Raw genomic sequence first — 24,095 nt, 5'->3', positions numbered from 1 at the left:
ATGATCCTGTTCGCCTCAGGTAGGGTCGAGCTTTGTGTATACACCGCCTACTAGCTCCCTCAACGCGGATCAGATGTCCTCTGTGGTATCATGTCCCTTACATCTCTTCTCTTACTTTTCTCTGCGAGTATCTGACGAATGGGTCTGCTACGTTTGAGAAAAGAAGGAGCTGGGGTTACATTGACGAGCAATGAAAGGCAGAAATTCAATTGCACTGAAGTTTGGCTTCAGAACCTCTGAACAAACAATGCTGCTATCAGCCTCGCCCGCTTCTTAAGAGATACGAAGAGGAAATTTATGCTCATGTTTTAATCAAAATAGGTCATGAGGATCCTAACACGCCGGTCTCTTTGAGCGTCCCAACTACGACATCCCCAGAATCCCCATCACTTGCGGGACGGACAGCCCCGTCATGGCGCATACTCTCGCAGCAGAAAGACTGTGCTGGGCGTCGCTCTCTAACATCCCCCAGTGAATAGTCACGAGCTGCGCTTCTACCCTGGATAGTTTTACAAAATATACACGACCCAATGGATTCTTATATATGTATGCAGGGTGAGGAATTTTGAACGCAGGGAAGAAAGGAGAAGGTCGAGGGCGACATGGCTGAGACCCCGCTATTTGGGTGCTTCTCCACCCCTGTTACCACTACCAGTTCAGTGGTATGTACGGAGTAACTATGGGGCTGGCGGGCCGAGGACTATCGACCCAGAATGTCGGGATAAGCATTTCTCGTAAGCATTTCCTATACTCTATCGCACGCGAACATCGTCAATGTAAAAAATATCATCCTACTTTCCTTGTAACGTTACTTGTGATCGCTTCAGTGTACGAATGAATTTCACTACGATTCACCGACAACAAAACTGACCACGCGCCGGCATTATTACAGCTGCCATGGCTTATGAAACGTCCTCTTTCACCTGGGAGGAGTTCAATTCAGGAAGCGGTATCGAGGTGGCAGATCCAGACGACATCGATGTAGACGAGTTTGCACGCTCTGAGTACGACTTGGAAACTGCGAGCACATTCGGCAGTATCACGTCCAGTGTCCTTCGCCATTCGTTTGAGAACGGGCGTCGCGTAAGCACCATCCAGGCTGCTCCGATGTTGGGCTGGGCTCACAACTTTCTGCCCACTTTTAGTACCACAAGTTCCGACATGGAACGTATCCAATACCCAATGATGATGCCGAACAGTCTCGCGACGAAATGAAACATGTTGCCACGCTAGAGCTGACCAAGTATGGCCCCGTATCTGTCTCCTGCTTCCCGTACTGAGAGCACTGGGAGCACTGACACGAGCATATAGTGGGAATTTGTTCTTTGCGCCCATAGGCGACAACCCACAGCGAATTATCGATTTGGGGACAGGGACTGGATCCTGGGCTATAGCAAGTATGCGCTTCTGACAGGAAATCGGCGCTGGAAGCTCGTGCACGCTAACACCTTGAATGTTCAGTGGCTGACAAATTCCCAAGCGCCCAGGTGGTAGGCACAGATCTAAGTCCTATCCAGACGCCATGGACTCCGCCAAATCTTAGGTTCGTCGTGGACGACATAGAAGACCCATGGCTCCATGGAGATCACTTCGACCTTGTACACATGAGGCATACCAGTACTTTTATTCGAGACATTGATTCTGTTCTGGACAGGTGTCTTGCGTAAGTCGCCTTCGTCTGCCACAGAGCAATGACGGTGCTCTCATATATAGCAACTGACAACCTTCAAGACACTTGAGGCCAGGGGGTTGGATAGAGCTGCAAGAGTTCGGCGGGTATGCAAAATGTGACGACGGGAGTATGGGTCCGGATTCACCTTTTGCTCGTTTCATGGCGATGGCGGGTGATGCGCTGGCCACGTACGGATTTCAGTGGCGGGTGGCCAACTGTCTTGACGAAATCCTGAGCAGGCGCGGGTTCGTGAATATCAATTGCAAAAAATTCAAGGCGCCGTTGGGAAAGTGGCCCAAGGTAAGGCAACGCCGTCCAATATCGTGGTCAATGGAAGACATGCTAAAGATCTCGTTGCAGAATAAGAAGTTGCGCATGGTCGGCGGCATGTATATGATACAGACAGCGTGCGATCTTATGGATGCAATGGCGGCAAAACCTTTGAAAACGGTCATGAGCGAGGATGAGGTTGCAAAACTTACCACTGCAGCTAAAGCAGAATTAGGTTGCGGGAAGTCACATATATATGTCGACTACTTCTTCTGGTACGCTCAGAAACCGAGTTGAGAAAATGGTGTTCAAAGGGGCAGCGAATGGTTGATGACCGGCAACGCGAGCCTGTGTACTCTATACCGTACTTTCTATATCATACATTGATTTCTGAGTATATGATAGTGCGGACATCGTACGGACGGAACGATCTGCGTTTCGAAATGTCAGGTAGCTTACATACAAAAGGTGCCAAAAGCAAAAAACTAGTCTAGCCCTGGGGGAGGATGAAAGCTCTACTTGTTCGCCGAAACACACCAGGCGCAACTCATCGATCTGAGTCCCTCGACTATCCAGGCCAGGAGAGAGAGAATTGCAAAGGGGAGTCCGACGGACTGTGTACTTGGTGGAACTTCTATATAGGACGCATGAATTTGAGATGGTATGATTTGATTAATAGCTGTTGCGCATGTCTTATTCTAACTTGGTGGGCAACCCCATGCGTGCAGGCGTAGAGCCCAAATGTCCCTGGTTAGGTAGCTTGTCTAAGATTAGGTAGTTGGCATCGGCGGTACATAACTTAGTTAGGTACACCACGGCACAGCACAGAGCAGCGCAGTCACCTGGCTAGACTAGGTAAGGTTGATAGGCAATAGCTGTGCTGTGCGGGGCACCGTAGCTCTTTTCTTAGCTCCTGGCTCAAGCCCAGGCTCGGAACATTTTCCGCGACGGAGAAAAAAGTTCCAAAGCTTCGAAATGCACAATTCGCATGCATGCGTCGAGCTTTCTTGGAACCATAGCAACTGCTGCCCCATTCCTTACCACCCCAACAATTCCCATGTGTTCAGGTCTCAAACTGTCCAATTGACACGTTCATCCTCTGCCCATCATGTTTGAGAACCTGTGCACTCTGCCCCTGAGTGCTGACATCTTCACCCAGGCCATCCACCCAGATGAGCCTGTGCTGGCCGTGGGCTTGTCGACTGGCCACGTCGAATGCTTCAGACTACCGGCCTCAGAGCGCAGCTTAGATGACGACGCTTCAGCTGATGTCAGCGTCCTGTCCGACGGCAAGGGCACCATAGACAGCATTTGGAGAACACGTCGGCACAAGGGCAGCTGTCGAGCGTTGGGATTCAGCCTCGATGGGTCTGGTAAGTTGGGCGCTTTCTCCCTTGTCCTGTGGGCTATACTCGTCGTCATTTATGCTGACTCGTGCCCAAAGCTCTCTACTCGGCAGGTTCAGACTCTCTCCTCAAGCACTTCTCCCCCACGACTGGTCAGGTGGTCTCCAAATTCGCAATACCCCAGCACAACAACACATCCGACCCAGCAACCTTGCTACATGTCCTTTCGCCCGAGACGCTGCTCTTGGGTTGCGACTCGGGAGCTCTGCACCTTCTTGATCTGCGGGATCACGCCCTGGTCTCACGCAGACCCCAACAGACACATCTCCCCCACTCTGACTTCATCTCGTCGGTCGCACCTCTTCCACCCAGCGATGCGAGCACCAGCGGTTTCAGCAAGCAGTGGGTCAGCACCGGTGGCACAACTCTGGCTGTGACCGATATACGTCGTGGCGTCCTGGTCAGGAGCGACGATCAAGAGGACGAACTTCTCAGCTCCGCCTTCATATCGGGTCTAGGTCCCAAGAAGAACAGAGACAATGGTATCGTTGCCGTGGGAACTGGAACCGGCGTGCTTACCTTGTGGGATAAGGGCGCATGGGACGACCAGACGGACCGCATCATTGTGGACCGAAATGGGGAGTCTTTGGATTGCATGGCGCAACTGCCCGACACCATCACGTCCGGCAAGAAGCTCGCTATCGGTGTCGGCGATGGAACGGTGAGGCTGGTCGACCTGGCCAGACGCGAAGTCGAGGGCACCTTCCAACACGACGAGGTTGAAGCAGTTGTCAGCGTCGTCTTTGACTGCCAGGGACGCATGATTACCGGTGGCGGCACTACAGTCAAGGTCTGGGAAGAAGCTGGCATGGTGGGCGGAGGCGACAGCGATGAAGACGAGGACGAGGACGAGGACGAAGATGATGACGACGATGGTGATGATTCTGATGGTTCACAATCCAAAGCATCGACGAAAGGCAAGCGCCAGGCCGACAGTGACGAAAACTCCGACTCAGATAGTGATGACGAATCACGGAGAAAGGGCAAGAAGAAGCGCAGAAAGGGTAAGGGAGCCCCAGATCTTGGACCTCACGGTGCCCATGGTATTCTGAAATTCAGCGGACTGTAATGCTCGGCGGTATTCTTTCGAGCACATATGTCATGCATTGCTGGCCACCTCCACGTTGTACATTGCGCTTGTTCGTGATACCCTCAAAGATCAACCGACCTCCTGGGACCAACTGAAGGCTTTTCCCCCCGAAATCCTTCGTCCATGAATGGTAACATTCTATCTATTATTGCCCCGCCTTGATCTTCATATGCTTAGCCGCAAAGTCGAGCGCCGCCGTATATCCATACACACCCAGCCCGCAAATCATGGCAACCGCCTTATCCGTGAAGTAACTATGATGTCTGAAACTTTCCCGCGCATGCACATTGGAAATATGAACTTCGACAAACGGTATATCCACCCCCACCAGCGCATCTCTGATAGCCACGCTCGTGTGTGTATATGCGCCGGGGTTGATTATGATGGCGTCCACATTGCCCCGCGCCTCTTGGATTCGATCGATGATTGCGCCTTCGTGGTTCGACTGGAATGTAGCCAGCGAGACTGACAGCTCGGACGCTTGCTGCTGTGCTTGCGTCTCGACATCTTTGAGTGTCGTGCTGCCGTAGATCTGCGGCTCTCGCGTGCCCAGGAGGTTCAAGTTCGGACCGTTGATGAGAAGAATGGAGCGGGACATGGTGGTTTTCAATATCAGGGATTGGTTGAAAGATATCACTTGCAAGATCTCTTTGTGTGTGAAATTTGGGACCTACAGACTCCAAAATGCCTCTCTACTGACTGACGAGCAGACTCACAATATACCGGTAATTCACATCCGAGGAGAGTCTCAGCCTCCCCGCAATCGGTCGAGACATTGTTCAGCCGGGTGTGTATACTACGGCTATAAGTTTCACTGGGCACCTTTTTCTCCAAATATCTCCCCGCATTGGCGTTACGCACTTCTGGCTGCCGGTTAAGTGTTCTTCCACTGGCGGAGTAAATTAGTGGAGGGATCAGCCCGTCAGCGGCCTCCCTCCCCGAGCGCCTAAACTTTTCATGAAGAAGGGGCTGCTGTAGGCTGTGGGTAGCTTTCTGCTACGACCTCAGCTTTTTACTCTGTCAGGATCAGAAATAAACAGAGAGCATTGTTCTAGGGTGCTGTGGACTGAGACCCTCAAGTTCTCGATAGGGAGGCCTATTGATGAGAGCTGGTCTAAGTTGACGTTAGACTATGGTTGGGTCGCGGTGTCGTTCGATTCTGTTGTGCCACACTCGGAGAAGCTGGCGTGTTAAGCAGATTCCTCAAAGTGCATGACAGAACATTTCTTGAACTTGAAAATGCGCTGGCAGATCTGATTGATGGATCCCAGTATCGCTCTACAGTTGATTGCTTATTAATTCTCCTTGCCGTTCACCATTTTGTATGCGTGTAGAAAACGCATGGTGGCTTCATATTTTGAACAGAAGACAGATCCTTAGCCGTGTGGACTACTACAAACACTCCTCTCGTAGCGGAGGCGAACCGCTGAGGAGCCGCTGTGGATTGGCGGCGTTAGGCGGCTTACACCGGTTCAGGAGCGCATATCGGGCCCAAAGTTGTGTGACACAGCTACCACCGGTGCATTCATGGCTGCAGGGCCATGCTTACTATATCAAGACTGCTCTAAGGAACAATCCAATCGCACATGCACAAGTCATCACTAGACGGTACATTTTACTTTTTCGTCCTTGAAAACCAATAGAGCTTGTCATATACTCATCCGCCCAACATGCCCGAAATCAGTAGGGCTGAGCTCGACGACATCTATACTTTCGCGGTCCAGCTTGGCAAGGATGCTGGTGACCTTCTTATGAAGTACGCCAGGGCGCAGTGGAGTGGCGGCGCTTCCGCGGAATATGCTCTTACGGAGAAAGACAGTTCCGTTGATATTGTGACAAAGGCAGATGAAGGTAAAATCGCACAACTACTACCAATCCGCCAGGCTCACTCTCGGCTTTTGGCCGGTCGCTGACACAAGCTGCAGATGTAGAGGCATTTATCAAGACTGCGATCGAAGAAAAGTTTCCTTCGCACAAGTAAGCAAACCCGTGAGGGTCCAAGCGACGCTGCAGCACTTTGGTTTGGAGCAGTTCGGCTAATTGGAAATCACAACTCAGATTCATTGGTGAAGAGTCATACTCCAAGGGAGGCTCTCGGGATTACCTCATAGGGGAAGAACCAACATGGTGCATCGACCCGCTCGATGGGACTGTGAACTTCACCCACCTGTTCCCCATGTTCTGCGTTTCAATCGGCTTCGTCCTGAATGGAAGGCCGATCATAGGTGTCATCAATGCGCCTTTTCTCAACCAGCTCTTCTCCTCCTGCCGCGGTCGAGGCGCCTGGTTGAACGAAACACAGCAGCTACCCCTGATCAGAAGCCCTGTGCCCCCTATGCCGACAAAGGCGCCGAGCGGTTGCGTCTTCTCTTGTGAGTGGGGCAAGGACCGGAAGGACCGACCAGATGGCAACATGCACCGTAAGGTAGAAAGCTTCGTAAACATGGCCGCCGAGCTCGGAGCCCGTGATGGCAAGGGAGGGATGGTTCACGGTATGCGAAGTCTTGGAAGCGCCACACTGGACCTGGCATACATCGCGATGGGTTCTTTCGATATATGGTGGGAAGGAGGGTGCTGGGAATGGTAAGTTGGCCGTCCTTGCGGGAGCTGTATTACGACAAACCGTCGCTGACAGAATCTAGGGATGTCGCCGCGGGCATCGCCTTGGTAGAAGAGGCTGGTGGTCTTGTCACTACAGCAAACCCACCTGAGGATTACCAGAAAGCCTCTATCGAGGAAGTGCGCTTAGGTAGCCGACTGTATCTCGCCGTAAGGCCAGCCGGGCCCTCAGAGACGGAGACAGGCCGGCAAACGCAGGAGCGAGTTGTCCGCGAAGTGTGGAAACGAGTAAGGCACCTCGACTATAGGCGCCCAGGAGTATGAAGCGAGACTAGCATAGTAATATTTCTATATTTCTATATTTCTAGACCTGGTATGTAGATGAGCTATCACCAATGCAATGTTGTACCCTGGTGCTAAATGCTCCCTGAACGCCGTGAAAATGCTTCATAAACCATGCAACCGTGACCATGCAAAGGAGTGAGGACGAGTTTCGTCTAATCTCCATTACGACTTCTGAATCTGCGCCAGACGCGCGGCAATGACCTCCTTGGCCTTCTCTACCGGCAGTTTATCAAACGGCAATCCTGTCCAGTACCTGTCTTGCTCGAGACCCTGCCAAATCAGAGCCTCTGTGCCGAGGATCACCTGCCAGCCGGCCTTCTCCGCGAGGTCACCAATCTCCGTGTAAGGGTTGGGGTTGTAGCACATCTCCAATATGCTACCTTTCCTTTCCTTGTTGAAGAAGGTCTCGATGATAGCCCGGGCAACGATCTCCTCCTCAGTCTTGGGCGGGAAATCCGGCACACACGCAACGATGGCACCGGGAGACTCAAGAGCCTCGGCTTCGGCCACGGTCGCCACGTGCACCAGCTTGTCTCCATACCCACGAGCTACGCACTCGTCGATGACAGCTTGGACCTCGGTGGCGTCACGGTTCACGAGATAGATCTTGGTCGCGCGCATCCACTTCTGCAGAGCATAAACGGCGCTGCGGGCGGCACCACCGCCTCCGATGACCATGGCCGGCTTGTTGTGGAAGACAGCGTCAGGATTGGTCACGTTCTGGTAGAAGGATTCCCGTATCCCAATCACGTCCGTGTTGGTCCCGCAGAAGACGCGCTTGCCATTCTCCTCGCGGAAGAAGACGGTGTTGCAGGCGCCTACTTCGCGGCACTCTTCTGTCACTTCGTCCAGATGCGTCATGATGGCAACTTTGTTAGGCATTGTCACCGAGGCGCCTGAGAAAGAAGACGAAAAGAATTTAGTTGGGTGGTCAAGTGAGACACGGTCGGGAGTAAGGTGATTGACGAACCATAGAAGTCGGGAGCCTTGATCAATTGCAGGAACTCTGAAATGTTGGCAGACTCGAACAAGTGTTGTTCCCAGTTCAGACCAAGCTCTTGGTAGATTGTCTTGTGTAATAAGGGGGACATGGAGGCTTGGATCTTGAGGCCAAAAAGGTATCCGTGCTTATCCAGCTGCGGCCGGGACGAAAGAGTGGTAGGCATCGCCACCGTCTGTGTCTCTGTTTGCGTTGTCATTATGGCAGCTCTATCTGCGTACGTAGATATGATGGGCTGTAAAGCTTCTGGAGGTTTTTTTTTTTTTGAAATTTCTTTTTGGAGTATGTGCCTCGTATGTGGTGGTGTTAAAATCTTGAAGAATTGTGTATAATCACAGGTACTGTATGTACTCAGGGTAATTGTGGAATAGTGTGTAAAGGACTTGGACGATGAAGGGAGACTTGTGATCTTGATAAAGATGCCATGCTGTTTTACCAATACCGCGCCTGTCGGCTATTTCACGCTCCTGAGCCCCATACAGAGTCTCGCGGAGCTTCATTTTCCAGGTAATGCGATGGTGTGTGTGGAGTGTTGACTTACACGATAGGATATCGGTACGTACGCGCAATGGGGGATGTCGAGATGTGGGGGAAAGGGAGGTTCCTGCCTGTACCTGGGATATATGCTCTTCCAATCGGTACCGGATGCAAGACGTGAAACCCAAATGATTGGTGACTGGATGAGATTATCCTGGTGCACCTCCTGCAAGAGCTTGGGGAAATGTGCAATCGTAGACAAGCGAACAAGTCGGAAACCTCGAGTCTTGGCTGCAACCGCCCCCGGAAAAGTGTTTAACCTTCACCCTGCAACTAATCGGCACTTGCGCAGAAACCGATGAGAATGTGGCCAGCGCCGAGCGCGCATGCGGAGATGGCTTTGTGGGGAAGATGGCCAGGAAATTGGCACGCCCCCACAGACTCACCAGTCTCGCGGTCTGAGTTTTCTTAGTGTCACGATGAATTAAAGCCATGACTCGTCTGGGAAGAGCTGGGCGCTCTGGAATTGGCAATGGTCGAGAGTATATGGAACACTAGATAACTAGACGCATCCTTGGCTGTCCTGGCGTTGACGGCATGAAAAAGCCTCTGGAACAACGGATATCCAGAATAGGATCTCTTACATCAGCCAGTCACGAATTAAGACCCTGACAATAGTCGGAATGGACGAAGCTAACCCCCGGACTCGTGGCTATTCCTGCTGACCATCATGCGTGAACCACTAGCCGGGATCGATATGGACATCCAGAATTACCAGACCCAACAAACGCCGGACCCAACCCCAGATTCTGCCAAGACCCATCTTAGTCCCCAGGTCCCAGCTACCATCCTACTGGGGCCCCGGATATCATTATAAGAACAGCCCTGTCACGACATCTTGACCCAGCTTTTTTTCCCCCCCCAGATCATCATCACCTCGCCTCCTCACTATCTCATCGCTGCGAGGAATAGTATCCACAGCGCAACAGTCTTCCATACTAGAGGACAGACCAAACCCGTGGGTTTAAGTTGCTTCGTCTATATACCTTTGCAGATCATATCGAGCTGTCAAGATGGGTCTCCTCACACTTAATGAGGACAGGCCAACGCCCAAGGCTGTATATAACTGGCGTGTATACACCTGTGCCGCCATCGCATCATTCGCGTCATGCACAATTGGTTACGATTCGGCCTTCATCGGAACAACTCTATCCTTGCCATCTTTCAAGACCGAGTTCAACTTTGCAGCAATGTCGGCATCTGAACTGGCCCTGGTTTCCGCCAACATCGTCTCTGTATACCAAGCTGGTGCCTTCTTTGGATCCCTTTTTGCCTATGTATCTAACTGGTTCTGGGGTCGCAAGAAATCCTTGTGGATTTTCACTGCTATCTTCATTGTGGGTGCTGGTATGATGTTGGGCGCAAATGGTCAGAGAGGTCTTGGCTTGATCATCGGTGGTCGTGTTCTTGCTGGCATTGGCGTCGGAGGTTGCAGTATGACTGTGAGAATTTTCCATCCGCTTAACTTAAAACCCCCGAAACCGGCGCTAATGTCTATCACAGGTCCCAATCTATATCTCCGAACTATCTCCACCCGCAATTCGTGGCCGCTTGGTCGGTATCTATGAGCTTGGATGGCAAATCGGTGGTCTTGTTGGTTTCTGGATCAATTATGGAGTCAACACGACTATGGCCCCGAGCCACTCTCAATGGCTCATCCCTTTTGCTGTGCAGTTGATTCCTGCCGGTCTTCTTGGTATTGGTGCTTTCTTCATCAAAGAGTCCCCTCGTTGGCTGTTCTCCAAGGATCGACGTGATGAGGCGCTGGCCAACCTCTGTTGGATCCGCAACCTGGATGCCAACGACATATACATCATCGAGGAAGTCAACATGGTTGACGAGGATCACGAGCGATACAAACAGGAGGTGGGTGCAGGTTTCTGGAAGCCGTTTGTCTCTTTGAAGCAACCAAAGGTCCTCTACCGATTCTTCCTTGGAGGCATGCTCTTCCTGTGGCAGAACGGATCTGGTATCAACGCTATCAACTACTACAGCCCCACCGTCTTCAAGAGTATTGGTATCACCGGTACCAACACAAGTTTCTTGACTACCGGCATCTTCGGAGTCGTCAAGACAGTCGTGACTGTCGTCTGGATTCTGTATCTCATTGATAACCTCGGCCGCCGAAGGCTATTGATGATTGGCTCATTCGGTGGCTCGCTCTGCATGTGGTTCATCGGAGCATACATCAAAATCGCCAACATCTCGACTACTACTACCAACACTGCTGGATTATCCAGCGGTGGTATCGCCGCCATGTTCTTCTTCTATCTATGGACCGCGTTCTACACTCCCAGCTGGAACGGCACACCTTGGGTACTCAATTCAGAGATGTTTGATCAGAACACGAGAGGTCTGGGTCAGGCTTCTGCAGCCGCCAACAACTGGTTCTGGAACTTTATCATCTCGAGGTTCACCCCTCAGATGTTCCTAACCATGCAGTATGGAGTCTACTTCTTCTTCGCATCTCTAATGATCCTCTCAACCGTTTTTGTATTCTTCCTTATCCCGGAGACCAAAGGTGTACCTCTTGAGGCTATGGACCGCCTCTTTCAGACCAAGCCAATGCGTAAGGCTAATAAAGTTATCATGGACGAGCTGAGGCTCCAGGACGAGGAGTTCCGTCACAACGCGGATGGTGTTGACTTCAAGGATTCGAACAAGCGAGACGTCGAGCAGAAGGAGGTGGCATAATTTTTTATAAAGGTTTGGCTTAAACTTAGCATGCAGGAGATATGGTTGATGTCAGCCGCCTCGAAAGGCAAAGTTCACTGAGATTTCAATAGCGAATTGATTCGTGGGGTATTCCAAACTTCCTTTACTTCGCCTGCTCGCTAAGCTTTAATTGCTGTGCTTAAGTTACTACACGCTCTGAGTTCTGACTTGGCGTACGTTTGTCATCTACCAATGGGCAAAGTGACTATATTTGTTTGCGTCTTCCACGCGACAAGTTTGTATTGTGTTGTTAGAACTCGAGTAGTCGCTGGAGGAAAACTGCAAGGAATGATCCAACTTGAGCGTATCACACGCCGAGGCTCCATAACTAGACTGCATACCCAAAATGAATTGTCGGCCACCACTTATGGTACTTAGCATATGCTACTAATACATGCTACTCTGAACCTCAACGACGTAAAAGAGTTGATAAATCGAGTGAGAATTTATGATGCACTGCGACCGAATTTGACGGCTCGATGAATTTCGTTTCGGCCTGATTTTCCAACCAAGCTCGAATGACTCCTCCCCCAGCGTGTACTAGTTAGTGGCCGCAAATGCTCGGACGGTATGATAGACACAGCTCCTCAGCGCATGTGACAGGAAACAGCCAATCGTGTGCTGCTTTGATTGAAATCATCCAAACGGAAATGTATCTGTTGGGTCGCCGGTTGAGATCCACATGCCCGGATTGGGTTCGCAAACACGATCCCGGAAGACAGGTCTAGACTTGATAAATACTTGTGTTTTCAGATTACGTTTTGTGGCAAAATGTCACTCTACCGTTTGAAACGGTTGACTATTCTAAACCTTCTTCAAGCTTATGGAAATAATGTTCATTTGTGGTTACGACTAATGAGATAAATTCATACTACAGAATGTTATGGCTAATAGAAGTTGAAATCGAAGAAGAAGAAAAGTATGTCGCTAAATCAACCCAAGGCAAATCCGAATCAAGAAATCAACGGTATAGTGCCCCATGTCACACTATAATGACGCCGAGATCCTGTCTTGTAGTTCAGGCCTATCGACCTTGAGATTCATGTCCTGCACCAATCTGGCCCAGGATGCGGCACCACGACTGGCGAGCTCTCGAGGCACGCCCGCGTCCTTGTCCGACATTCTCCTGTTGAAGAGCTCAAGACTGACCCAGCCCTCGTAGCCGAGTCCATGAAAGATAGCCTTCGATATCTCTTTTACTGGGAGATACGCGCCGTGTTCCTTCTCCCCATAAAACAGTCTGCAGTTCCTTGACCAGCTCATACGACAGGGTTGTTCTGCATTATAAAACTGATGACCCTCCACCAACGGCTCCTCGAGTCTCTCAGCGTCTACAACTTGTACGTAAAACACCTTACGCACATCGATAGTGGACAGAAGCCTCGAGATGGACTCTTTGACTATTTGTTCTGCGTTTGCAGTCTTGCCGGTGGGCGAAGCTGGATCTGCGTATATGCGGCCGGCAATATTGAAGGTATCGAGACATAAGCCGAAGTTGGGACGATCCACAGCCTGCACGACCTCCCAGCTCTGCTCCCAGTGATCTATCCGCGTACCCCAGCACAAGGCCTCATAGACATATCGTATCGGAGGGTTCTCTTGCAGGCCCATATCTGCAACCTCTTGGAGATCTGAGACGATCAGGTCTCGGTCCTCTGTGATCTGTGAAGACGGCAGGAAGCTGGAGGGAATTTGCACGATGTCTGTGTCGAGGATCTTGGCGAGCTGAAACCAAAATTTTAGCTGCTCCAGGCGCTTCGTATGCTCGTTGCGGTCGAGAAGACCCTCATATCCTGAGAAGGGTTGGAGGCACAAGATAGAGAGGCCTCTCTGCTCGCACATCTTTCGGATGATGTCTGCGGCTTGGAGTTCATTTTCTGCTGTTGAGCTGTTGTTTAGCTGATTGGCAATATCTGAAAGATCTTCGTAGAAAAGTTCGATGCCTTTGTATCCGTAGGCCTGTGCCATGTCCAGCTTGTGGGCGAACGTGTGGCCCGCGAAGCAGCGGCCTAGAGACATGGAAGTAATTGCTAAGCGACAAGGCATCTTGATAGTAGTATGTGGTGAACGAATGCAATAGGAACGAAGTTGAGGGTTGATGAAATGGCCGCCCCTGATCGACGGTACAGTGATATATATTTGAGGGTCAAGCAGTCCAGATACCAAGTGGTGCGACGTCGCATTCAAGTACACTGTGAGATCAACTATGTAGCCGTGTTACGCAAATGTATCGATCGAAACAAAATACGTTTTCCGATGCAAAATCACCGGGAAGCAGGCTATTTGCAGATGTCTTTTTAAATCAGGGTTAGACGAAGAGCAAACACGTCAATTATTCTCCATTTGTCGTCTGGAATCCCTCGCATTTGACCTTGGGGGCAATACGCGCGGCTCTGGGCGGCTCTAAACGGTAATTGTGGACAGCTTAATTGCTGGGAAAGACACAGGGAAGAGTAATCATCCTCGAGATAGCTGGTAGCTCGATTGTCGGAAGAGAAGGACGATGGGGTTTCCCCATATTGTTGGTTTTCGGTTTTACTACTGTAGTTAGTCTACGTAGGACGTGAACGATGAGCAAAGACTAGTTTAGCTGATATCATGGTCTTGCATCGTCGGAAGAACACTTACGCGGGTGGATCGAAGGCAGAAAGCCGCGGCCGCGCTTCCTTGTCCGAGCTTGCGTAGGCTATTTGCTAATGGCCCCAATCGAGCCACCCACCCTTCTACCGTCTGCCCGTTCCCCCAAGTTTGACTATACTAACCTATGTATGTACCGCTGGGGCTAGCGAGATTGAGAGGGCGCGCGATCCTTAATAATCGAGACCCGATTCTACTACCCCAGAGTTCAAAGTGTGGTTGGAAGAGGTCTGATTCTTCGTTCGACCAACAGTCCCGGTAATCGCTCAAAATGAAAGCTCCCCCAAAGGTGAACGTTGACATTCCAGCAATAGAGGTAGTTTTCAAATGTGCGTTTGGAGGGAAGTATCGTTGGCGTAGCTTATTTTTATTTTTATATTTACTTTAAATGTTTTTCTGTTTAGCAACGTGCCACTGGTTCGAGACTATTCATGGTAACGGTGCTAGTGGTGCAGATGGTCTTTCATCCTGGAGATATAGACCCCCGGTATAAAATATAAAATTATCAACTGGGTATCCTCTAACATGACGAACCTCAGGGCTCCTGCTCGACAATATTTTCCAGACGGGGCTGGAGTTGTGCCCGATCGGACTCGCCCCGTTCATGTGGATATGATTTGAACACTTCTTCTCTCATCAGCCGCCGAGGCGCTCTCCTTCCAGTAAACAGCTCAAATTGTGCGAATCCTTGTTCGGGGAGCAGGTCAAGACCGTCCATAGGTACCCAGCCACGATGGGCTTCTGCGCGAACTTGGTCAAGAAGCGGAGTGTTGAGATACCTGTACGCGAGCTCAACCACCACTCCACCTGTGGGGCTTCCCATCCATGCTGGTGGAAGTGTGAACTTAGGTGCGGGTGTATCTCCAATCTCATGCGTTGGTATGCACGAGATGATCATAGTAGGAAGACGGAAATTGTCAGGCCAGGAATCCTCCAATGAGCGAATCACATGAAATCTTGTTTCGGTATCGGATGATGAACTCAACAGAGGCAGATCATGCCGATCTAATAGTCTGGTGAAGTGGGCGACAAGCTTGTCGGCATTGGATGGCGTACGATTGAAGATGACAATGTTCTTCACGCCCAGCTGCAACATTGCATAGACCGCAGCTCGTGCCATTCCACCTGCACCAACAACCAAACCACTAGAATTAGGTCGCACAGCATTGGCAGGAGACAGTCCTCTTCGAACGCAAGCTCGAATTCCAATCCAGTCAGTATTCTCACCGTAGAGTGCAAGTACTGGGCCAGCTCGATTCCTGAAATTGAAGAACAGAGCATTTTCCGGGATCGTCCCGTCCCCGTTGAGGTGTCTAACAGGGATTAGTGTGTTGACAGCACCAATGGCCTTGGCATGGCTGCTGAGGGTATGAGCAAGGCTAATGACTTCCACCTTGAAGGGAAGACCAATCGAGGTACCGGCAAACAAGGGATCGTGAATTAGATCGCGGATGCTGCTAAGCGAATCCGTCGAGTAAGGCCGATAAACATGCGGGATGCCGCAAGCTTTGAGCGCAACATTGTGCATGGCTGGCGACATACTGTACCCGACGTTTGCTCCAATTACATACATCTTCATTGCATCAATGATGAAAGAAGAATGTAACGCCTTTGTGGCTTCCATTGCAGTTATGGGGGGCGGCCCGTATAGGGATACCATAGGGTCCGGATGTGCCATACTGAGAAGTGATTCGGGAATCACGGAGGTCAAGATCTTGTTGAAACATTGCGAGTGACGTCCCTTCGGCCCGGTATTGAAAGTGATACAGGGCAATATTGGATCACCGAGATCTTCGATGGCGTGACGCAGGTACTCAATCTCGAAATTGTCCTCAATCTGGTTAGCCGGCCGTAGCATGCGCACGAGGTCGCACCCAAGATCTCTGGCCTTGCGGTAGAAGGAGAGCCATATCGGATCCCGCCAGGACGGTGGGTTCGGCACGGCCATATTGACTGAGGCAATGACCTTGGACGTCCTCTTGGCTTTAACAATTTGAGAGAACAGATCGTCCTCCAGCCGTAAGTCCAGTCCGATGTATTCTGGCGCAAGCCTAAGGCCATGTTGAAGATACTCAAGATACAGGAGCTTGTGCGCATTATCCAGGGGACCTGAGGATGGGTAAACAATGTGGTAAATGATAGGTATCACTACGTTCCTCCTGATATGGCCAACAACTCTGCTAATCTGGCTTGCCCGATCCGCGCCGAGGTGAAGGTTTGGACCCGGCTGAGTAAAAGCATCGTCAACAACAATCTCGATTGCATCAGCCCCGGTTTCCAGTTCCTCGATCTTGAGACTCCCCGCCAACAGCTTCGACAGCGGTACCGACATGGCGTATGTAAAATGGCGCTTCTCCGTCGGTATGGAAGCCAGAGGAAAGGCAGATTCAATATATGGAATTGCTCCTTTCGGCATGACCTGTGCCATGAATCTCAAGAAGTGCCTTTCGGCACGCTTGAGCGTCAGATAAGGCGCAGGTGACTTCTGCTCGCCATTATGATCCAGCGCTGTGGATTCTGCCACCGTCTTGTCGTCTGGCGAGGAGGTTCCCTCCGACACGTTAAAGAACTCGAAGTTCCCGCACACGCGGAATGCGCTCGCCAGAAAGTTCAGCAGTTCGCTGAACTTCTCCACGTCCGTCACACCAAGGTAACGGGAGATGGCCTTCTCGTCTCTAACCACATGGACTACCGGATGCGAAGCCGCAAACTCTGCCAGCAAGTTTTGTGCTGAGCGCTCGATCCACGAAGACACAATTATACAGTCTTTCTGATGCCGTTTCAGAATTCCCTCCAAGACATTGTATTGCCGCCGCCTGTACTCCATATTGCCGTGGGTCTTCTTGAACGTTATAGTGGACAAGCCGGTCGCATCGAGGAAGGCTTGTTCCGTGTCCACTATCCGCCTCTTCATGGCCGTAGATGCAATGATGGCCAGTGTCGACTTGCCGGAGCCACGCATGCCGACCAGAACAATGGATGCGTCCGATTCGAACTGCGCTGGCACCGGTAGTTTCGCCATCTTGGTCCGAGGGGAGTTGCTGGCGGATCTCGAAGCGGGCGTGTATACTGCGGCGACATGATATTAATGTTAAACCATACCCGTGGGGGAAACAGGACGAGGGTCAGGCAACAACGTACAATCAACATCTGAGGCTCGCTCTGCAGAGGGCAGCCGCGAGCGGGCCTGTCTTTTCGGTGTTTCGTTGCTATCCCTTCCCCACGGATAACTTTTGCCGACGCCGCCAGTCCCCCATGGCGGAGGGGTGCTGTAATTCGAATGCTCAGCAGCCATGTCAGCGAATGGTCGCTTCACGCCTGCTAAAGTTGGAGTTGCCATTCTCGCAGACGGTCGAACAACAGAGAAGAGGGTTCGGCATGTAGTTTGCGGCCAAAACACGTGGTTGCGGTCACATTGTTGACTGCGCAATCAACAGTTGACATTCGTACTCTGCCCGGGGCCCTGCGGTCCTCGACGTTGTGTAAGGTGGACAAAACAGTCAGATGGGATTCTACATCCAAAAGACCCAAATGGTTAGACACGACAGGATATACCAAGCTGTGCGGGAGCCCCAAATAGTCCGACATGAAAGTCGAGCCGCCTGATTATCGAACGAGAGATGGGTTACATGCAGCGGGTGATCTGGGGGGGGGATGGTCGGCAGTAGCTTCAATGCCCAGCGGGGTCAGGCGCTACAGGAGGGTGGGAGGGCCCCTAGACACGCCAAGTTGCACCCGCTTAGAACTTGGATCTACTTGGTTAACCTAGTTAGCGACACATCCTCTGGAAGAATACTTAGCCGCTCGCCTGCAATGAACCCTCCCGCGGTACCCCAGGATTTCCCCACTCAGCGACGACATTCACAGGTTGGATTGAAGGACCGATGAGGATGCTGCGCTGGTGGGAGTGTAACGAAATTCCCCTCAAGAGATCGTTGTCTGGTGTTCGTCTTGTGTTATTCGAACAACCCGTTGGGAGGTGCCAAGAACCGAATTGAGTCCACCGCCAGAGGGCCATCACCGCTCGTTGCATGCGACGCAGCTCGGGCCAGATCATACACCCGCCATGCTGGATTACGCTGGGGGTCATCGGGCTACCTTGAAGACGCAGCACCGGATGCGCAACTGCGGGGGCATTCCATTGCCATGTCGACGGGATCAGCTTCAACGAAGAAGATGAAGCGACAACCGACTCATGCAGACGATGTACCGGCAGAAGCCCAGGTCCCGCCCGCACCCAAGCGACAGAGAGTGTCCAGAGCCTGCGATCAATGTCGCGCTGCAAGAGAAAAATGTGACGGAATACAGCCTCTGTGTTTTCCATGCGCATCGCAGAACAGGCAGTGTACCTGGGAAGAGCCCAAGAAGAAGCGCGGAGTACAGACTGGCTATATCCGAACATTGGAGCTGTCACTGGGCTGGATTTTTGACAAGATACCCGGCTCAGAGGAAGCCCTCCATGGTCTGTTGACACACGAAGGCGGCCAAGGAAGGGCGCTGCTTCTGGGCAAGGACACGGCTGCCGGTAATCGCCTGCATCGAAGATGGAGGAAGAGCATTGTACAACAGGAAATCGACAGGGTATTATCAGGTGGCGATACTGCGCCTTCCAAGGCAGAAAAGCCTTCCCCCGCCGACGACTCCGACAGTAGTCTCGATGATGCTGAGCCGCCTCCGAAAGAAGAAGGGTCGGCCGCTCATGACCGGGCATCACTGATTGCGCCCATGACAGAAACGGCGACCGGTGCTGTGCCGGACATGCAACACACAGAGCTGGCGCTAGAGCCGTCTTCAAAATTGGTCAAGCTACCTTCTAATTGTTGGCGGCTCTTGGATATTTATTTTTCATATTCACACTGCTGGTTCCCAATCCTAGAAAAGGGACTGGTTCATAAGGCTTGTTGGTCGTACCCTGGGGAAGGGCTGGACTTGACTGACACCAACGTTCCCCGGTCAGGTTCACATGCTGAACTGTGGGCTGCACTGGCTGTCGCCGCATACCAAGACGAGGGCACTCAAGCACCCACCATGTATGACGAGTCAGAGGCACAGATGCAGCCTGAAGATATCTATGACGCTGCAAGGCGTTTGATCCCAGGCGAGAGCGCTGCCGTTGAACCGCGGCATGTCAACGCATTGCTTCTCCTCGCTCTGGTCGATATTGGACGGAGAGAGTATACGGCGGCTTGGGTATCCACTGGATTGGCGACTCGTATAGCACTTGCTCAAGACCTACAGTCTCAACCCGTGAGGAATGGAAACCGCCGGCCGTACCACACGTATATGGCATGCTTCATCCTCGACACACTGGTTGCTACACAAATCAACCAGCCACCACATCTACGGGCAAGTAATGTCAGTCCGATCGCTCCTTGCGGAGATGATGATCAAGACGAATGGGATATATGGTCTCCCTGCCAGGGCTTCGGACCAGCGCGGCCATCGGGCTCGTCATCTCGAAGCCCCGCACATTCAATGAGCTCCTTTGCAGCTCTTTTTGGAATACTCCGGGTCCATTGTGCGATGGTATTCGAGGCCGACGCTGAGCAAAGGGAGCCTTATTTGATCCAAGTACAGAAAGCTATCGGCGGTAATCCTGCACGTCAATCTTTCGTCAACTACGTTACGAATGGCGGCGTGCCTCCTTACCACGTTCCGTCAATATATCTGCTTCGTCTAATATTCCTCTGTTGCGGAAGTCAGACCCAGGTGTATTGTGATTCGTTGCCTTCAACAGTTTTGCAGTGCCTAGAAGAGCATATGCTCAGTTTCGGCTCTGCAATTCCACCACTGTTCTCTCTTTTCATGGACGTATTGAAGCGGCAATACAGCCCCGACCTCCTTAAAGGCGATACACGGGATAGATGGAAACAGATACAGTCATCGATTGATTCTGTATGGAGACCTCGTCACTCTCAGTCAACATCACCTGTGGCACACAAACCTCCAGATAGTGCAACATCGTACATTAACCCGCACTCGACGAATGTTCTTTACTCAGCAGCTACTTCTATGCCTGCTGTGATACAACAACTACCCACTCCTTCCTCCCATTACGCAGATACCCCGGCCGAACAGGCAGCTACCATGATTGGTGGCGATATTTATCACGATACTTCGATGTCGGCAATGATGAGCTTCCCCATGGCTTCGCGATCGCGTCAGCCTGTGAACCTCATGGATCAACCCGCGAACGGCCCGGCCGCATCTCGGTACGACCTTGCCGACATGTCTACTCAGCACTTTCCACTTCATGGGAGACCCAGCTTTAGCAGTGCGACATTTGATTACGACTCCATCCTTGACGATATAGCATCTCTTGACCGGGCTGATCACATGGGTGATCCTCAGTTCATGGCAAACCTGGGCTTTGCTCCAGGTAGTGACCTGACGGAGCTTTTGGCCCATGATTTCACCAGCATAACTTGACGAGCCAGTGATTGATTCAACGATTGATTCAACGGCTGATTAAACCAGGTATGTAGTGATTGCAGGATTGTGGTCTACAAAATGGCCAGGCCTCGACACATACTCAAGTTAATAACACCTTTCCTGGTGACGTGTGTCAAATATAATTGTTGACAAAAACATACACATTTCCCATTGCATGACCAGAATGTGTTGAAGAAAGAAATGTCTACTTCCATGCCTGTGTCATTCTGTCCTGCGATGCTGCTGCAGAACGTTGTGTCTAAGTAGAAACTACGAAACCATCTAGGTTAGGTTAATTATAGACCAAATAAGCTTCTCAATACTGGTATTTCGACTGAAATAGCGTGCCGGCACTGGCCGATATGCATCGGCCGGTGCACCCCCTCGTTGAAGGTGGTGGCCGCCTTTCGCTGTGTCCGGTGAGATGTGAGGCAGCTTCAGCCCTGCCCGCCCGCTCAACTGCCCCATGTCGGAAATGATAAGGAAGCATGGAGCAGTGATCAAATCGCGTGAGCTCATAGATAGTGGCGTTCTGATTCCCCAGCCGGATCCTTTACCGACAGCGGGCCTAGTGGGCCATCCGCTGTCTTGGGTGCCCCCACGGAGACGTTTCCACGCTCTTATCAGCGCCTCTTAAGAGAGGATTTGCTCGACTACTGTACAGCCGATTTCTTTGGGAAAAGGTAGCTACCCTTTTGACAGCGCTGTCCCCGGAATTGAGTGCTTCGACCCCAAATAATTACGGCCAGTCCTCTCAGACGGTCTGGACGGTACCGGGCGACCCCGTCTCGAATCTACGGCCATCATGCTCTGCACCATAAGACAGATTTTCAGGTGCGAGCTGGACATTGCAAGCGTCGCTCAGGAATCGGCTCTTTATATAACCCCAGCGAATCATCATAATGGAGACGGTTGCGATAGTACGACATTCAATCGAGTAATACAGCGTTGTGGGGCCTATAGCGCACTGCGACTATCAACCAGCCGCCCCGAACTCTAATCGGCATAGTCACTTCTGATCGTCTGCTGTTTTAATAAGATAAAGCCAGCCGCAACCACGATCATTGTTGCCGTCGTCATCGTCGTCGTTCACGGTCGCAAAAGCTCTCTCAATTCTTGTATTAACAGGAAGACCGCCAAAATGGACGAAGATCAAGGTCCATCCGTTATTGGGCCAGAGCAGCACGGCCGACGAGCTTTAAGGTCTCCGTTGGTCAGTATCAAGCGGGCATTTCTTACCAGGGAAGGTCTCTTGGGCCATTACGACTATGGATTCCTTTTCACACCAAACCTACCATTCATGAAGAAATCGCCCCATGCGTCTCCGTTCTTTGGTCTTAACGACCGAATGCCCGTATTCCTGGCACTATTGTTGGGATTTCAGCACGCCCTGGCCATGTTGGCTGGTATTATCACGCCACCAATCATCCTCGCAGGCTCAGCTGGTGTCAATTTGAGCGCCGCTACTCAGCAATACCTTGTGTCAACCGCCTTGATTGTATCCGGGATACTTTCCCTCATTCAGATCACGAGGTTCCACATCTACAAGACTCCGTAAGCACACCTGTGGCTTATCTGCACCCTTCAATCCTTTTGTTGCTCACACACGCTGGCATAGGTATTATATTGGAACTGGGTTGATCTCTGTAGTTGGCATATCTTTTTCCATCATTCCAGTCGCAGGGGGCGCTTTCGCCCAGATGTATGCCAATGGATACTGTCCGACGGCTGAAGATGGCACAAAACTGCCTTGCCCTGAAGGTAAGTCTGCGTTCGTAGAGCCCAAAGGTGTGAAATGCACTAACATGTACAGGTTACGGTGCTCTGTTGGGCACAGCAGCTGTCTGTGCTCTTCTTGAAGTGTTGCTTGCGTTCATTCCACCAAGGATTCTGCTCAAACTCCTGCCACCTATCGTCACTGGTCCCACCGTCATGCTCATTGGCATCAGTTTAATCGAGAGTGGGTTCCAGAACTGGGCCGGCGGCAGCGGAGGCTGCGCTGCTGCTGAGCCTACGGCATTTTTCGCGTTGTGTCCGAACATCGATGCGCCACACGCGCTTCCTTGGGGTTCAGCAGAGTTCCTAGGACTAGGCTTCTCAGTCTTCTTGACCATTATCCTTTGCGAGAGGTTTGGTGCGCCAATCATGAAGTCTACGAGCGTTATCATTGGTCTGCTGGTTGGATGTATCATCGCAGCCGCTTGCGGGTATTTCGACCGTAGTGGTATCGACTCCGCTCCTGTGGGATCATTCATCTGGGTGCAGACCTTCAAGCTCACGGTATATGGGCCATTGGTCTTGCCACTCTTGGTCGTATATCTCATCTGCGCCTGTGAGGCAATCGGTGATATCACTGCTACATGTGATGTTTCGCGTCTGGAGGTTGAAGGAAAGCTCTACGAGTCGCGCATCCAGGGAGGAGTGCTTGCGGATGGTGTGAACGGTGTTCTCGCGGCTCTAATGACTATGACACCTATGACCACGTTCGCCCAGAACAACGGCGTGATTGCCCTGACACGTTGTGCAAACCGCACGGCTGGGTATTGTTGTTGGTGAGTCTGCTATCCTTGACCTTGGCGACTCTTCTAACCGTGACATAGCTTCTTCTTGATTATCATGGGTATATTTGCCAAATTCGCCGCTGCTTTAGTCGCCATCCCATCCTCAGTACTGGGCGGAATGACAACATTCCTCTTCACCTCAGGTAAGAATTGCTCCCCGCATTTCCGGCTGCCGGCATTACATTCTTGCTGACATACATGTCTTCTAGTTGCGGTCTCGGGCATAGCCATCATCACCAAGGGTGTCACCTTTAACCGCCGCAACCGCTTTATTTTGACAGCAGGCCTGGCAATTGGGTACGGCGCGACTTTGGTTTCGAATTACTTCTCCAGCGTCTTCACCTACAGCGGCGACAACCATGCCCTCACGGGGTTTTTGGATGCCATCGTCTTGATCATGGAGACTGGCTTTGCTGTCACAGCAATTGTTACCATGATTCTCAATCTCACCCTCCCCGAAGAGATCGAAGACGTCAGTGAGGCGGTTGCACCAGGTAGAGCCACAATCACCGGTAAGGCCGAGGAGCCATACGGCCACTCTGCTACTGCAGATAATGAGTCGTCAGTCGGGCCAAGTCGGCGAACTGATGATGAGGAGAAACGGTTGTAAGGTTCATACTTCACTGAAAGTGATTTAGGACGCGTTATACGAAGACTTGTCCTTTCTGGGGCCACCGCTGGGGTCTTGCAGAGGAATGATTGCCCATACCGAAAAGTGCATTTGACAGCCTATAATATGATTCATACTATGCCCTGTTGTGATTCAACGTGAGATGCCGTAGCATGTCCATGATACTTTGGCCACAAGACTACTTGCGGTGATTGCCGGAACAGCAGGATGACATATTCATAGTGAAACCACTTCTACCAT

General features: G+C 51.4%; 10 protein-coding genes across 10 annotated transcripts; 6 read left to right on the top strand and 4 right to left on the bottom strand.

Moving 5' to 3' along the window:
- Nucleotides 1–736: 736 nt before the first annotated feature.
- Nucleotides 737–2,685, top strand: BKA67DRAFT_585236 (S-adenosyl-L-methionine-dependent methyltransferase). The gene is made up of 6 exons (XM_046104193.1): nt 737–1,083; nt 1,146–1,243; nt 1,312–1,397; nt 1,462–1,663; nt 1,732–1,972; nt 2,033–2,685. The coding sequence occupies exons 1-6, from the start codon at nt 898–900 to the stop codon at nt 2,237–2,239; spliced, it is 1,020 nt and encodes a 339-aa protein (XP_045952028.1). The 5' UTR covers nt 737–897; the 3' UTR covers nt 2,240–2,685.
- A 365-nt stretch (nt 2,686–3,050) lies between these two features.
- BKA67DRAFT_527091 (WD repeat domain-containing protein jip5) lies at nt 3,051–4,417 on the top strand (the record flags this gene model as incomplete). The annotated part of the gene is made up of 2 exons (XM_046098814.1): nt 3,051–3,315; nt 3,387–4,417. 2 exons carry the CDS (start codon nt 3,051–3,053, stop codon nt 4,415–4,417), a joined length of 1,296 nt encoding a protein of 431 aa, XP_045952027.1.
- Nucleotides 4,418–4,583: 166 nt separating this feature from the next.
- Nucleotides 4,584–5,036, bottom strand: BKA67DRAFT_527054 (catabolic 3-dehydroquinase; the record flags this gene model as incomplete). Its single annotated transcript, XM_046098808.1, has 1 exon — nt 4,584–5,036. One exon carries the CDS (start codon nt 5,034–5,036, stop codon nt 4,584–4,586), a length of 453 nt encoding a protein of 150 aa, XP_045952026.1.
- Nucleotides 5,037–6,108: 1,072 nt separating this feature from the next.
- On the top strand, nt 6,109–7,321 carry BKA67DRAFT_527138 (QA-X protein; the record flags this gene model as incomplete). Its single annotated transcript, XM_046098816.1, has 4 exons — nt 6,109–6,289; nt 6,358–6,415; nt 6,497–7,021; nt 7,081–7,321. The coding sequence occupies 4 exons, from the start codon at nt 6,109–6,111 to the stop codon at nt 7,319–7,321; spliced, it is 1,005 nt and encodes a 334-aa protein (XP_045952025.1).
- A 183-nt stretch (nt 7,322–7,504) lies between these two features.
- Nucleotides 7,505–8,541, bottom strand: BKA67DRAFT_526914 (putative quinate dehydrogenase; the record flags this gene model as incomplete). Its single annotated transcript, XM_046098794.1, has 2 exons — nt 7,505–8,238; nt 8,313–8,541. The coding sequence occupies 2 exons, from the start codon at nt 8,539–8,541 to the stop codon at nt 7,505–7,507; spliced, it is 963 nt and encodes a 320-aa protein (XP_045952024.1).
- A 1,351-nt stretch (nt 8,542–9,892) lies between these two features.
- BKA67DRAFT_526686 (quinate permease) lies at nt 9,893–11,573 on the top strand (the record flags this gene model as incomplete). Its single annotated transcript, XM_046098772.1, has 2 exons — nt 9,893–10,321; nt 10,383–11,573. The coding sequence occupies 2 exons, from the start codon at nt 9,893–9,895 to the stop codon at nt 11,571–11,573; spliced, it is 1,620 nt and encodes a 539-aa protein (XP_045952023.1).
- Nucleotides 11,574–12,581: 1,008 nt separating this feature from the next.
- On the bottom strand, nt 12,582–13,640 carry BKA67DRAFT_595831 (xylose isomerase-like protein; the record flags this gene model as incomplete). The annotated part of the gene is made up of 1 exon (XM_046105213.1): nt 12,582–13,640. One exon carries the CDS (start codon nt 13,638–13,640, stop codon nt 12,582–12,584), a length of 1,059 nt encoding a protein of 352 aa, XP_045952022.1.
- Nucleotides 13,641–14,766: 1,126 nt separating this feature from the next.
- BKA67DRAFT_526730 (quinate repressor) lies at nt 14,767–17,253 on the bottom strand (the record flags this gene model as incomplete). Its single annotated transcript, XM_046098776.1, has 1 exon — nt 14,767–17,253. The coding sequence occupies one exon, from the start codon at nt 17,251–17,253 to the stop codon at nt 14,767–14,769; it is 2,487 nt and encodes an 828-aa protein (XP_045952021.1).
- A 982-nt stretch (nt 17,254–18,235) lies between these two features.
- BKA67DRAFT_113957 (uncharacterized protein) lies at nt 18,236–20,803 on the top strand. The gene has a single exon (XM_046094917.1). The coding sequence runs from the start codon at nt 18,378–18,380 to the stop codon at nt 20,658–20,660; it is 2,283 nt and encodes a 760-aa protein (XP_045952020.1). The 5' UTR covers nt 18,236–18,377; the 3' UTR covers nt 20,661–20,803.
- A 1,001-nt stretch (nt 20,804–21,804) lies between these two features.
- On the top strand, nt 21,805–23,834 carry BKA67DRAFT_595829 (permease family-domain-containing protein; the record flags this gene model as incomplete). Its single annotated transcript, XM_046105212.1, has 6 exons — nt 21,805–22,217; nt 22,282–22,424; nt 22,477–23,215; nt 23,264–23,367; nt 23,434–23,736; nt 23,791–23,834. The coding sequence occupies 6 exons, from the start codon at nt 21,805–21,807 to the stop codon at nt 23,832–23,834; spliced, it is 1,746 nt and encodes a 581-aa protein (XP_045952019.1).
- Between the last annotated feature and the right edge of the window lie 261 nt (nt 23,835–24,095).

This window comes from Truncatella angustata, assembly GCF_020726525.1.
Source record: "Truncatella angustata strain MPI-SDFR-AT-0073 chromosome Unknown BKA67scaffold_11, whole genome shotgun sequence".
In the NCBI taxonomy this organism is placed as follows: domain Eukaryota; kingdom Fungi; phylum Ascomycota; class Sordariomycetes; order Amphisphaeriales; family Sporocadaceae; genus Truncatella; species Truncatella angustata.
The sequence above is the reverse complement of the archived record's forward strand: the minus strand, read 5'-3'. Positions and strand labels throughout refer to the sequence as shown.

Excerpts from the sequence above, each read along its gene's own strand:
- BKA67DRAFT_585236 (XM_046104193.1), top strand. The coding sequence starts at position 898 with ATGGCTTATGAAACGTCCTCTTTCACCTGGGAGGAGTTCAATTCAGGA. Across the intron at positions 1,398-1,461 it reads TGGATCCTGGGCTATAGCAA|TGGCTGACAAATTCCCAAGC; the intron begins GTATGCGCTTCT and ends TTGAATGTTCAG. Across the intron at positions 1,973-2,032 it reads CGTTGGGAAAGTGGCCCAAG|AATAAGAAGTTGCGCATGGT; the intron begins GTAAGGCAACGC and ends ATCTCGTTGCAG.
- BKA67DRAFT_113957 (XM_046094917.1), top strand. The coding sequence starts at position 18,378 with ATGTCGACGGGATCAGCTTCAACGAAGAAGATGAAGCGACAACCGACT.